Raw genomic sequence first — 13,068 nt, 5'->3', positions numbered from 1 at the left:
CTCTCTCTCTCTCTCTCTCTCTCTCTCTCTCTCTCTCTCTCTCTCTCTCTCTCTCTGTTTGTCTGTCCGTCTGTCTGTCTGTCTGTCTGTAGAGAAACTACAGGCTTTGCAGGCTCCTTTTCCAACCCTGCAGCACCCTTCGGGTCTCTCAGACCAGAATTTAAACAGTTTTAGCTGTGTTAGAGGTATTTTTTTGATAATAATAATAATAATAATAATAATGATAATAATAATAAACAACTAACACTGAAATGTAAGGAAAATAAGTCTCCAGCTCAAAGTAACATGCCAAACATGAGATTGGCACTTATAACTCTGGATGTTTCAACTCTGTACCCCATCAACATGTTCTACAAGGGAGTGGTAGAAAGTGGACTATTGGCCAGTACCATGGTCTCACATGTATATACCTCTTATTTTGAAGAAGTTAATCCCATGTATTTAGCTCAAGATGAGATCTTTTTGAAGTGATGTGTATATGTATGTATGTATATATATGAAAGCATGACATACATGGTATATATGTTTATAAATATTCACATGAGCACATATGTATGTCTTGGAGAAATATCAGCATGTACATGAAGAAACTATCTTGCTGTATGCTAGTAAATAAAGAATTGATCTGGCTGTATGAGGGAGAGGCAGATCACTGACTGTGGTATTTGTCAAGTTTCATGGTATGTATGTTCCCTCCATTGCTGATTTCAAGATAACATCACATCAACTGGCTTGAGAAATTTCAAAAAAATATAATGAGGACACTCATGAGTCAGAGTGATCAGGGTGCAATTCCTTATAGAGAATATTTCCCTAATAAGACCAATCATCCAATTTCCTTAGAATAAGAGACATTAGCATTTATTGGTGATTATATCCCAACTATCTTTAGAGGTTCAGAAACATGAAAGACAGAGGGGGACACTGAATTCCTATGAATCCTATCTGACCTCCAAGCAAAAGAAACAGAAGCATTAAAATCAGTGTCACAAGAAAGTAGCACATGCCGGGCGTGGTGGCGCACGCCTTTAATCCCAGCGCTCGGGAGGCAGAGGCAGGCGAATTTCTGAGTTCAAGGCCAGCCTGGTCTACAAAGTGAGTTTCAGGACAGCCTGGGCTGTACAGAGAAAGCCTGTCTCAAAAAAGCCAAAAAAAAACAAAAAAACCAAAACCAAAAACAACAACAACAACAAGAAGAAAGTAGCACATGGGCCTGGAGTGATGGCTTAGTGGTTAAGAGATTGTTCTTCCTGAGTTCAAGTCCCAGCAACCAAATGGTGGCTTATAACCATCTGTAATGAGATCTGATGCCCTCTTCTGGTGCGCCTGAAGATAGCTACAGTGTACTTAGATATAGTAATAATTAAATATTAAAAAAAAGTAAGATGATCTGATAATATTTAAAATTTAAAAGATATTCCAAAGTATGGATTCTGTTCATATATAACCATAAAGATGCTCTACTCCTGCATATTTGTATCAGATTTTGTTTCACTCATACCCCTTCTTTATACACTCAGTTGAAATTAGTGATAAAAAGTGAAGTTTAGAACTGCAGATCCAGAGACTGCATAAGTGGCATACTATGCCATTAAGATGTAAAAATATAACTGGGGAAAAGGGACTTTGATTTCATACAACTTTCTGTCACAATAATAAACAGAAATTGGTTTGACTAGTCTAGTTACAGATCAAATATATTATTTGTATAACACCAATGTTTTTCTAAAATCACGTTTTGATTAAAACAGCTACAGAGATAATTGAAAGGACATGGACTAGTAAAAAACTCCTTCTGCATTTTAGTGCCTCCCAAACTGGCTTTAAGTGATTAGCCTCTTAAATCTTTAACAAACATGTCCCATTTAAAATTTAAAACTAAATAAAATAAAATGTCTTGGAATCATAAGAAAGCAATCCTAGAACCAAAAGAATTTCTAAAATTTGACTGACAGAATTATTTTGCCAAATACCTCTTTTATGACACGTAGGAGAGGCTAAGTACTTACCTTCTGAATTACTCCCTTGCAGTCATGAGATAAGGCCAAGTTTGAAAGAAACATAAAAACCATCTGCTGAATGGTGGTGTTCTCTGCAGGCATCTGAGAAGCCAGTTTCAGGATACACAGTATCAGGGAGCTACTGGGGGTGCCTCTGTGTGCAGTTTGAATATACTGTCCATAATTTGACCAACAAAGGGAACTGCAGCCTTCAAAAGAAACAGCCTGTCACCAAGTTGCCTCTGTTCTGCTGCTTAGTTTTTCAAACACAAAGTAGTAAGCATATCTGTCAGTCACCTATGAACTACAAGTGAGCACTGAAACACAATGCTGATGTGTACACTCAACCCAACAGACTGACTGTGCTCACTCAGGGGCCAATTATCTCAATGGAGCATTAAAATGCCAACTTATTTTTTGTTTTTTAAAGAAAGAATTAGATTAGCATAATGGATTTTAAAAAATAGTTTATAAGGAAGGCACGGAAATAGAAGCTTGTGTGGAAGTATAGAATTTTAGCAATAAGAGGTAACTGGGACAGCTCAAACACCATTTTCCACAGTACCCAGGTAAAGAGAAAGAGCTCAGAAAGCCTGATCATGGGATTTCAAGGTCACAGAGCTCATAGGCAGCAGGAGCTAGCAGTGGTATCTATGGCTTTCCAGAGTTCAATATATTCTGAGTAAATCAGATAACCATATGAGATTTATTAGGGGATTAAAACAAAACAAAACAAAAAACCATGAAAGACTTAGAAATGTATTTTGGTGACTGCATTGTAATCTAAATCCAAAGCAGAATTACTTTGTGAAAGTTCATGCAAACAGAACAGCTTGTATAGTCCTATCAGAATTGAACAGTCTGTGAAATAAACTCATTTGTGATAAGTACAAGTGAAAATATGGTAACCTTTCCTGTATTCTTAACTTTATAACTATATTCAAACATCGATGTGTTCACTAAATGATATATTTTTGCTTAGAAACACATCAAATAGAAAAACAGTATGTCTGTCTCAGGTTGGTGATACCCTAACCACTTCTACTATTCTCATACATTTTAAGGATGCATACAGTACAAATTAGTTTAATTTTTTTTATATCAAAGTTTATACTGTTGCTTCACATTAAGCAACTCAAGTTTTGTCCCTCCAACTTTTCTAGATGCACAGGATGGAAGCTAATATAACGGAGGACCACATTTGACACTACATTTCAGAGATAGGCTATGCTGGTTTAGCCACCCTGCAGGGAGGCTTGAGACAGAAGGCACATTGAGAAGAGACTGTCCAAGAAAGGGACAGAGAAAGCAGTAACAGAAGGAAGAGAGGACAATCCTGATTCACAACTAGACACAGAATGGCAGTTCATGAACTTCACTCTGTTACATGCAGGAGACATTCTAAGTAGGCTAGTGAAGCAGACAGCCCAAGGTACCAGGCTATTCAAGGAAATAAGTCATCATAACACAAGGCTGTGAAGAGAAGAGCTCATACTTGACTCCATTGCCCATCCCTTCCCTATGCATCCTTTGGTATGTGGACATTTCTGTTGCTATGCCAAAGCAAATCACGCATACTTGCTGACTGGTTAAAATTATACATCTGACTATGTAGTTACTAAACAGCTAACACACTTATTATTTAACCCCTTGATGTTTGCTTTTCACCTTCTAAATCAGTGACTTCACACCTCTTCTCTTCTTAGAGTCGTCTACCCTTATGTTTCCCTCATAGTCTAGATAGTCTAGTCAGTTTCATTACAACTCACAATGCATGGCCCTTAATAGGTTGTCAAAATAACTTCCATGTGAATGAATACAATTATATCAACTTTCACAAAACCAATAGTATCTTGAACTAACTTTCATCATACCTGTCTCCTGTTCTAGAATCTATTAAAGACCTAATCTTCACTTGCTTTTTCATTAATTTTCACCTTTTGGATGTTCTCTCTGAATGCAGTTTCCAACAACTACATAATATCAAGTCAATCTATTTTCTGAACTATCCAATGACTTTCCCAGGTCAACAAATATATTCTTAAATGGTCTGGAGCTTTAAGACCCATAAGAAACTTTGCTGTTGACGAACACATACCTTATAAGGAAAAATACATCAACATACATATTTTTCTAGTTCAGTTTAGTATCACATAAAACTATTATTTTAATTATCATCAAAAACAACACTGGACTCTAGTTACCAGTTGGAAAATTTGCAGTATAGACACAGAGCAACTGCAAGGCAATTTGCATCAATGAATCTTCCATCAAAAGCCAAGGCCAGAGAGAGTGCAATACAGGCACAAGATGTGCTTCAAGAGCTGCCACCTGTTTTGCAAAAGAAATAAGACCAGCCATTAGTTTGGACATGTGGAAATGTAATCTTAGGTTTAAATAATCCCTGAAGCTGTCATCCACATAAGGTAATAGTTTAATTCATCTTTGCTAAGTGTAAGGAAGAACTTTTCCTCAGTTCACCAGTGCTTCATGTTGGGTAGCTCGGATCAGGAGACTGCCCAGTCTCTTGAAGGGTGGCTAGGATATATTAGAGAAAAACTGTAGAGAAGTTTCTATAACATGCAGAAAAGTGGTTATCTCTTAGCAATAAATGAACTCTAAAATGGCTCAGACAAGGTCCAGAGACAGAGATTTGTAGTCAAGAAAATACTCTTATCGATTCTGCCTTTTTCTTTTTTTAATCTAAAAATTGATTTCAATTCACAGATTTCTCTGTATCATGATTAGTTTTACTATGTTTTTCATACTTATTGAGGGAGATACACTCCTTGTATCTGCTTTGTCACAGTGTCACAAGAAGCACCTGCTCCCAAGTTTATCACAGGTCAGTGGGAGTAGTGACTATATACAAGTCAGCAGGACACATTGGCACTCCTCTTCTCAGAAATGAATACATCTATCTGCCCCTCTAAAACTTGGCTCTCCCTTCTCCTCAGGAATTTGATCTTTCCATTAGCTCTTTTTTCCCTCTGTCTTTATTAACTAGTCCTTAGTATGTTCATTTCTCTGATTATAGTAAGTAGTTTCCACATTAGGAGAGCCAAATGTACTCATGTCATACAGTGATCAAGCGGTAGACAGAATGCTCGCTGCTGTCTTTAACACTTCACATTTCACAGCCAGCCCCCTTCAGTTTGTTTTCTGTTCTGATGATTGATACCACTCCAACCTTCGTGGCCCCTAAGCTCTCCAGCACTGGGGCATTTACTGCAGGTTTCTCTGTCTTCACTTCCTTCCTTCTGTCTTATGTCTATTCTTCTCTAGACCCCTCTGTTTTCCAGCCTTCTCTTATACATGTTCTAAATATATGATCAAGCCTATTATGACATACTATCTTAGAAAAGTTCAAGTAGAATACTGAGTACAAATACTAATAATATACTCCTACTATTCACAGCATCCATAACTCCACAAACTCATACAAACTTGGCTACACGCAGTTCTCCACTGGGATGGCTTAAAGACTTACACGGCACACACATGGGAAGCCTGAGCATCAGGTCCTTCATCACTGCAGTATGCTCTATCATAATTCCTACATTAGTAAGCAGCTTGAGTCTGGAAGTCATTCTACACTTTTCTTCTGTCCTAACTCTTCAGACTTACTTCTTATACACCCCCTTTACATTTCTCCCTGCCCAGGATAAGGCTTCATCATGTTTTGCCTGGAGTATCTAAAATTGGGGGCTTGCTTACAGTATCAGAGGATTAGTCCATGATTATCATGGTAGGAAGCAATCAAGCATGTACTGGAGCAGTAGCTGAGAGCTTTACATCTTCATCTGCAGACAACAGGCACGGAGACTGGACCTGCTGTGAGTTTTGAAAATCTCAAACCTCCTCCCAGTGACACACTTTCTCTAACAATGTCACAGCTACTCCAACAAGGCTATACACACTAATCCTTCCAATCCTTCTCAAACAATTCCACTCTGGGGTGACTAAGCACTCAAAAATACTCATTCATATATAGAGAAAGAGGTTACAGGGGTCATACTCATTCAAATCACCACATATGTATAAATAAATACTTTTTAAAAAAATAATTATTACCTGCCTTTCACTTAATGTAGCTTATGTAATTCATGTTTATCAAATTTTTCCAAATTAACAAGTAAGAGCACAAAATAAAAGTTTAAAAACAAAAGAAATTTCTACAATTTATCTTTGCCTCACCATTTTTTTTTTTATAATAAAGCTAATTCCTCAAAAGTGAGGTCATTCCACATCGAGCAACTTCATGAGTTCAGAAGATTCTTTGTCACACAATAGTACCATCACGATGGCTTAAATGGACAGAACTAATATTTACAAAGAAAGCAAAATAACTCAGTGACTTTCAAAGAGTACTGTTCAAAGGCTATGAATGACAGCAGATATGAAAGGTAGGGCTTCCTTTAGGTGGTGTACTGTCTGGTTTTATGTGTCAACTTGANACAGGCTGGAGTTATCACAGAGAAAGGAGCTTCAGTTGGGGAAATGCCTCCATGAGATCCAGCTGTAAGGCATTTTCTCAATTAGTGATCAAGGAGGAAGGTCCCCTTGTGGGTGGTACCATCTCTGGGCTGGTAGTCTGNNGTTCTATAAGAGAGCAGGTTGAGCAAGCCAGGGGAAGCAAGCCAGTAAAGAACATCCCTCCATGGCCTCTGCATCAGCTCCTGCTCCCTGACCTGCTTGAGTTCCAGTCCTGACTTCTTTCAGAGATGAACAGCAATGTGGAAATGTAAGCTGACTAAACCCCTTCCTCCCAAACTTGCTTCTTGGTCATGATGTTTGTGCAGGAATAGAAACCCTAACTACGACAGGTGGTATAACCATGCTGAGCAAAACAGTATCTACTCTGAAGCAGGATGCATGCTTGTCTTCTTTCTCTATAATTATAAATACTGTCACTTCCTCCCTGAGAATAATCAGCTTTGATAAACATCTTTGAAAACTTCTACTTCCTAAGACATACACAGCCATCTAGTCAAAAAACCTTCTAAATGCCTAACAACATAGAATGAAGGGGTAGTTCATGAAGAAGTTACATTTCAATCATGAAGTGCAAGCTTTGATATACATACGAATGTCATTATTGTTGAAGGACAGCATGATTAAAGTCGTCCAGCTCTGAGAATTAACTCTGGGCTGAAGAAACAATCAACTATACATCTTTAACAACTGAATTCAGAAGGTCCATTTTCCTTCCTGGACTACTTCACATAAATCTTAGCCATTCACTACTTGAACTGCTATCAACAGTCTGAGGCTCTCTACTTACTTTACATTCTTCATTTTGATAAAGGCAGTTTCTTAGGAGCTGCATGGTGATGCTTAATTCTTTAATGAAGCCATCCTCCTGTATAGACACAGAGAAGTTGAAAAGCATGAATGCAGTTCCCTTAGAAACAGTAATTCCCTCCTTCCAGGTCACTGTACACTGCAGCTGTGCTGTAATCATGCCCAACTACCATCACTGTGAGAACATATGGTATGATGACCATATATCAAGAAATACATGCACCAGAAAAAAAAAAAAAAGCTATTGCTGTCCTATCAGGCATGGAGGAATTCTGATATATAACAGCCTCCATGTTATGTCTCAATCAAGGCAGGCAGGTACTGACTGGTTTCCCATCATATCAGGCCCTTGCTGACTTTCACAGTGATGACCATGGCTTTTGGCTAGGCAGAAAAATAAGCAGAAAAAGAAGCTGTCAAACATGGATTCTGTTACCATTTACCAGTTAACCTAATAAATAATGCTTTGTCTTATTTTCTTTTTAAAGATTTAGCTTTACTTTTAAATTACATGCATATATTTATATAACATCTTTTCTCATACACATATACATGCATATATACATATGTACATACATATATACATACATATGTGGGTATGTTCATGTGAATGAATGCAGTCCCTACAATGACCAGAAGAGAACATTGTATCCTTTGAAACTTAACTTATGGCCATCTGAAAAAGTATTACATGCTTTTAAAATGAGCGTGTGTGTGTGTGTGTGTGTGTGTGTGTGTGTGTGTGTGTGTGTGTATTTAATAAGTGGAATATTTACTTGTATATTTAAATATTCACATGTACTTTTTGAAAAAATGAGGTGTAAATGTTACTGGTCATAATTATGGCAAGGCCACAGGTAATATACACTTATTATGTTATATTGTGTTTACAGAAAGGTAAAATTTATATACACAATCAAGCAATTAAATGCTAGAACAAACATCTGGGAATCATGAAAGAAAATATATAGAATGTGAGGGGGAAAATCTTGCCTCATCAGTTGTAGGATTTTGTCACTATGTTGTTATAAGTGTTTATTCATGAGGTAATAAATTTGAAATGTATGAACTGTCCAAACACAAATAAATTACACTTGTTACAGATTTCATCCCTTGAAAACTTAGCACTTTTTTTCATATATTTCATTGTATAAAATATTTCTGCAATATACTATGTGAATGTACATATTTCTAACTCTGCATGAGAGGAATGAATAACATATAAATCCCACTTAAGGATTTTCAAATGAGAATTGACCTCAATAGTATACCTGCCTGTATCTGTCATGTAAGTCAAACACCAATTTCAACTTTGTGCTCTTTGTAGGCATGAGAGCAATGGAGACATGGTCTCTCTATCCTTCTTCCCTTGCAAGAGAAGTCAGACATTGAAGTCACCTTTTTTTTCAGTGCTGCTTTCCCAGGTCTCAGCAAATCTAAGTTCAGTTGTGCATTGATGTGCTTCATCTGCTCCATACAGTTTTCTATGAGATCAGCTGAAAGAAAAAGGCTGCAACTGTCAAGGGGCCATTCCGTTTCTGAAGACATTAAGGCTGCAAATACTCAACACATTGAAAACCCATTCAAATGTATAATGAAAGAACAATGATTTAAAGGGGCAAAAGAACACAGTATCAAAGCCCCCTTGTTTTCATTTCTTAGTAAGAGTTTGAAGGTCTACTGTATTTTACAGCTTACACACTTTATTTTAGCAGCAAATAATTAGTTGAGTAGATGGGATTTTTTTTTTAAAATTACTTTCTTTCACCTCTCAGACTTGTATTCACTGATGTACATAAGGGAAATCGTGACCCTATACTATGAAAATTTATATAAAAATACTACTTATTTGATATTGTAGTCTTCAAACTATGCTTGTGTATTAGGTATGTAATAATGAATCTGAATAATAGGTTACAGCTTGAAATGTCTTTATACATGCATACACACACACACACACACACACACATATTCTCTGGAGTAATAACCATTACATGCAAATAGAAACACAATCTCTAAGTATCATTTTTGTATTATTGATTGAATGATGTTTTAGTGTTGGGGATCCAACCCAGAGTCCTGTGCTTCCTAGGCACTCTATTCCCAGCTTATTCTTTTTTTTTTTTTAAGCAATAAATGTGGGGCTAGAGAGACTGCTCTGTGGTTAACCACATAATTAACATTAAAAACTCTTGCAGAGAATATGAGCTCCGTTCCTAATACCCATGTTAAGCACCTCACAATAGCCTGTAATTCCTAGTTAAGGATCCAGTTACCTTTTCTATCCTTCAAAAACAACTCTATTCACATGCTTGTACAAACACACAGACATACACATATACACATAATTAAAAATAAAATAAATCTTAAAAATAAAATTGAAAAGTAATGATTTCATTATACTTTGGAATATGGAAAAATCTTTTTAAATGACATTGAAATTTTACTATAATTTCTTTATATTTTTAGTTCAAATAAACAAGCAGTAGAAAATATGATTAGCAAGATGCCAATAAACAATTGATGGTAATGCTCACATCTCAAAGCATGCCTCTGCGCTCTTCTGCTGACAGCCAGAAGTGACATCAGGGCATTTGCAACAACTCTTCTCAGGACATCTTTGGGGGATATTCCTTCATAGCACTGTAGAAAAGGCAGACAAAACTGCTTAGAAGAAAAATTCAATCTGTAGTAAAACTGCTCTGAACCAAGACATATTTAGATAAGAGGCACATTAAGTGTTGTGTGAAACAACAACAAAAACTAAAAACAAAAATCCCTATAATTTAATAAATTATTACTATCTATGAACGTTCTGCAGAAAAAAGCCTAAATAGGGTATTATCCATATGGAAGAAAATTAAAATTATTCTCAAAGTCCCTCTAGGGGGGAGGGGTATAAATTAATGCACAGCAAGAACGTAGAGAGTAACCAAGGGGTAGGGGGACAGTGAATTCTAGAGTAGGGATTGGCAGGACACAAGTTCAATGAAGAAGAAAACGGGTAAAACAGGAATAAGGCAATGCAGAGGGAGAAGAAGGAGGAGGGATAAACAACATTAAAGATATTTGAAAATGACATAGGGAATCATATTAATTTATGCTTACCTAAAATTACATATAGTAAATATGCATATGTATATACATAGACATAGAGTTTAAATGGAGTTAAGACACAGAATAATGATGGTAGTAACATAGACTCCCTAGAGAAAATCCCCAGTACCAACCACAAGAAATTGTGCTTGAGTTGTAAGTCAGGGGAGTCCAAAAGACCCGTAACATAATATGGGTTATGCCGTGGTCCTTCATTGCTCCCAGAATTTGAAGGTAAGACCTTATTGAACTTCAGTCACAGAACTTCCAGGAAATAGGATGGACTTGACGTGGAAGTCTCCTCCATAAGAACTTTCTCTCATTTGTGCACCAATGTGCTGTGCAAATTGCTAAGAGAGAAAACAGTTCTGCTGTAGCCAGTCTTTTGCTACTTTGTGGGTTCTTCTTTCTTCCACCTTCTCCACCCCTTTATTCTACCTTTTCAACCCCCTAACACTAGATAGAAGAGAAAAAAAAAAGGAGAGAGGGGAAAGAGGATGACATTATTGTTAGACTACTTCCTGCTGATTAGGGATGTCAAGTTCCTTGGAACAAGATTGATTTTCACCCTCAGTATATCTAATTTTTTCTTATTGATTCTTCTTTGCACATGACTACTTAACAAACCACAACCAACAGTAAACAACCAATAACCCACCCCACCTCTCAGGCCTTAGCATTTATATACCTTCTGAAAAGTCCCCAGAATTCCAAATATCACACAACAGCAGAAACTATCTGCATCTGGCAAAATCATGCCCCCGCTAGAGCATGAGGCAAATCATAGCTTCTGTGGATAATCATACCCCATATACTACACCTGGGATTAAAACAAAAACACATTCTTATAATATTTCTGTGTTTCTTAAGGAAACCAAAATTCTCAGCACACCTATAACTAGCTGTGACACCAAGAAACACAACATTGACTAGGCTAGAAAGATATCCACAGTGCTGTAATAATAGTGCTTTTATCTTGGAGGAGGCCAACATTGTCTAATTGGACTTGAGGCACTCAAAAGAAGGGAAATTCATCCCTGATATTATAAACCCAGCCAGTTACTTGTTGTTGGAGAGGTCACAGATTCAAGATGAGAACCTCCTATTATCATTTTCCTAAACCAATATAAATTCTAACTGTATTGCAAATAGATATCCTCATACCCACAAATAAGTGTAGTTTTCACCTCTTATTAAAGAAGAATAAGGTGGAGAATATTACAGAAATCTACTAATGGTCACTAGGGGATGGGAAACTGAGAGGGGGGCAGTGAGCAGGATGTAAAGTGAATATAATAATAATAATAATGACCATTTACTTTTAAAATAAAAGTATACATATGTACACAGACATATGTAAATATACATCCTATATATATATATATATATATATATATATATATATATATACACATATATATGTGGAATTAGACTATAGTAGGGGCAACAATGGTGCTACTAGACACTACAAACTAGAAAATAAAATCTAATGCCAGGGATGTATTTTCTCATTTGGAGCTGTTGGTCAGTAAGTTGAAGACAACACATAGTCATGTCATCTGGAAGGTTCATCACTACTGACTTGTTTTCACAGTGCTAAAATGTGGGATGCATCATCAATCTTGTTGAGCTGTGAATCTTGTGATCTGCAATGACCTACAACATGGTAGATATACCCACTGATGCAATAGTGCCATGAATATTGTATGAAAAACTAAACCACTTTGTTTTTTGGATTTGGCATCAAGACAGCAGGGGCAGCATCGAGTTTTTAAGATTTCCTTATTTTATGTGCATGTGTGTACAACCAAGTGTATAAATGTGCACCACATGCATCTAAGGACCCGTGGAGGCCAATCAGAAAAGGGCTTTGGATTCCCTGGAATAGGAGTTACAGGCAGTTATGAGCCACAATGTGGGTGCTGGGAGCCAAACCCAGGTTCTCTGTAAGATCAAGAAGTGCTCTTTACCCACGAAGCCATTTCTCCATCCTAGCATCTAGTTCTTCACTGGGAAAAGCTGAGAGGATGGGTGTAAGGAAGTATCTATAAGAAAGCTCTGGCTTCATCAAAATAAACAGCTTTTGAGAGGAGACCAAGCTTTTGAAATAAACAAAACCTGCAGACAGATGACAAAACATAGGAGACTCTCTGTCAGGGTTCTCAGTGATACTGAGAAACAACCACATTTTGTAAGACAGAGGGGAAAAAAATTACCCCAGGGAGCCCTGTAAATCTCCCATGGATCCTTTAGCAGAACAGAGTGTCTCCTGTCTTTTTGCTGTTGCTTCTAATTAAATTTCTGGCAGTATACAATGGGATGGGGTTGATTGTAACATTTCCACACATATTATCACACCCTATTACTCTTCCCTCTCTCTCTTTCTTCCTGGCCCTGTTCTACCTAGAAGCAGCATGCCCTTTGACTTTATGACATAAAATCCTATCTCATTTCCCTCTCAGTTTGGTCTGTCTACCAGACTTCCCTGCATTCCAACACAGTCAAGACTAATGCTAAAAATGTACAAGTAGTCATGCCATAAATACCTTCTTAAGGACAACATTTACAAATCAAGGGGAGAGAAAAATCTCCAAACTGAAAGCAACAAAGGGACCACCACAAATCAGACGGCACAACCACATACATTACATCTAGCTGATCTGCAAAT

At 37.1% G+C, this 13,068-nt stretch overlaps 1 protein-coding gene across 1 annotated transcript in view; it reads right to left on the bottom strand.

Moving 5' to 3' along the window:
• The window catches only part of Rttn (rotatin), a 152,734-nt gene that overhangs the window by 14,269 nt on the left and 125,397 nt on the right, over positions 1-13,068 (bottom strand). Inside the window, exons 41-45 of the mRNA XM_021214290.1 lie at positions 9,842-9,947; positions 8,703-8,800; positions 7,285-7,362; positions 4,205-4,331; positions 2,010-2,209 (exon numbers count right to left, since the gene is read on the bottom strand). Coding sequence (XP_021069949.1) covers positions 2,010-2,209; positions 4,205-4,331; positions 7,285-7,362; positions 8,703-8,800; positions 9,842-9,947 — 609 coding nt within the window. The remainder of the gene's footprint in view (positions 1-2,009; positions 2,210-4,204; positions 4,332-7,284; positions 7,363-8,702; positions 8,801-9,841; positions 9,948-13,068) is intronic.

This window comes from Mus pahari, chromosome 15 (genome assembly GCF_900095145.1).
Source record: "Mus pahari chromosome 15, PAHARI_EIJ_v1.1, whole genome shotgun sequence".
Taxonomy (NCBI): Eukaryota; Metazoa; Chordata; class Mammalia; order Rodentia; family Muridae; genus Mus; species Mus pahari.
The sequence above is the reverse complement of the archived record's forward strand: the minus strand, read 5'-3'. Positions and strand labels throughout refer to the sequence as shown.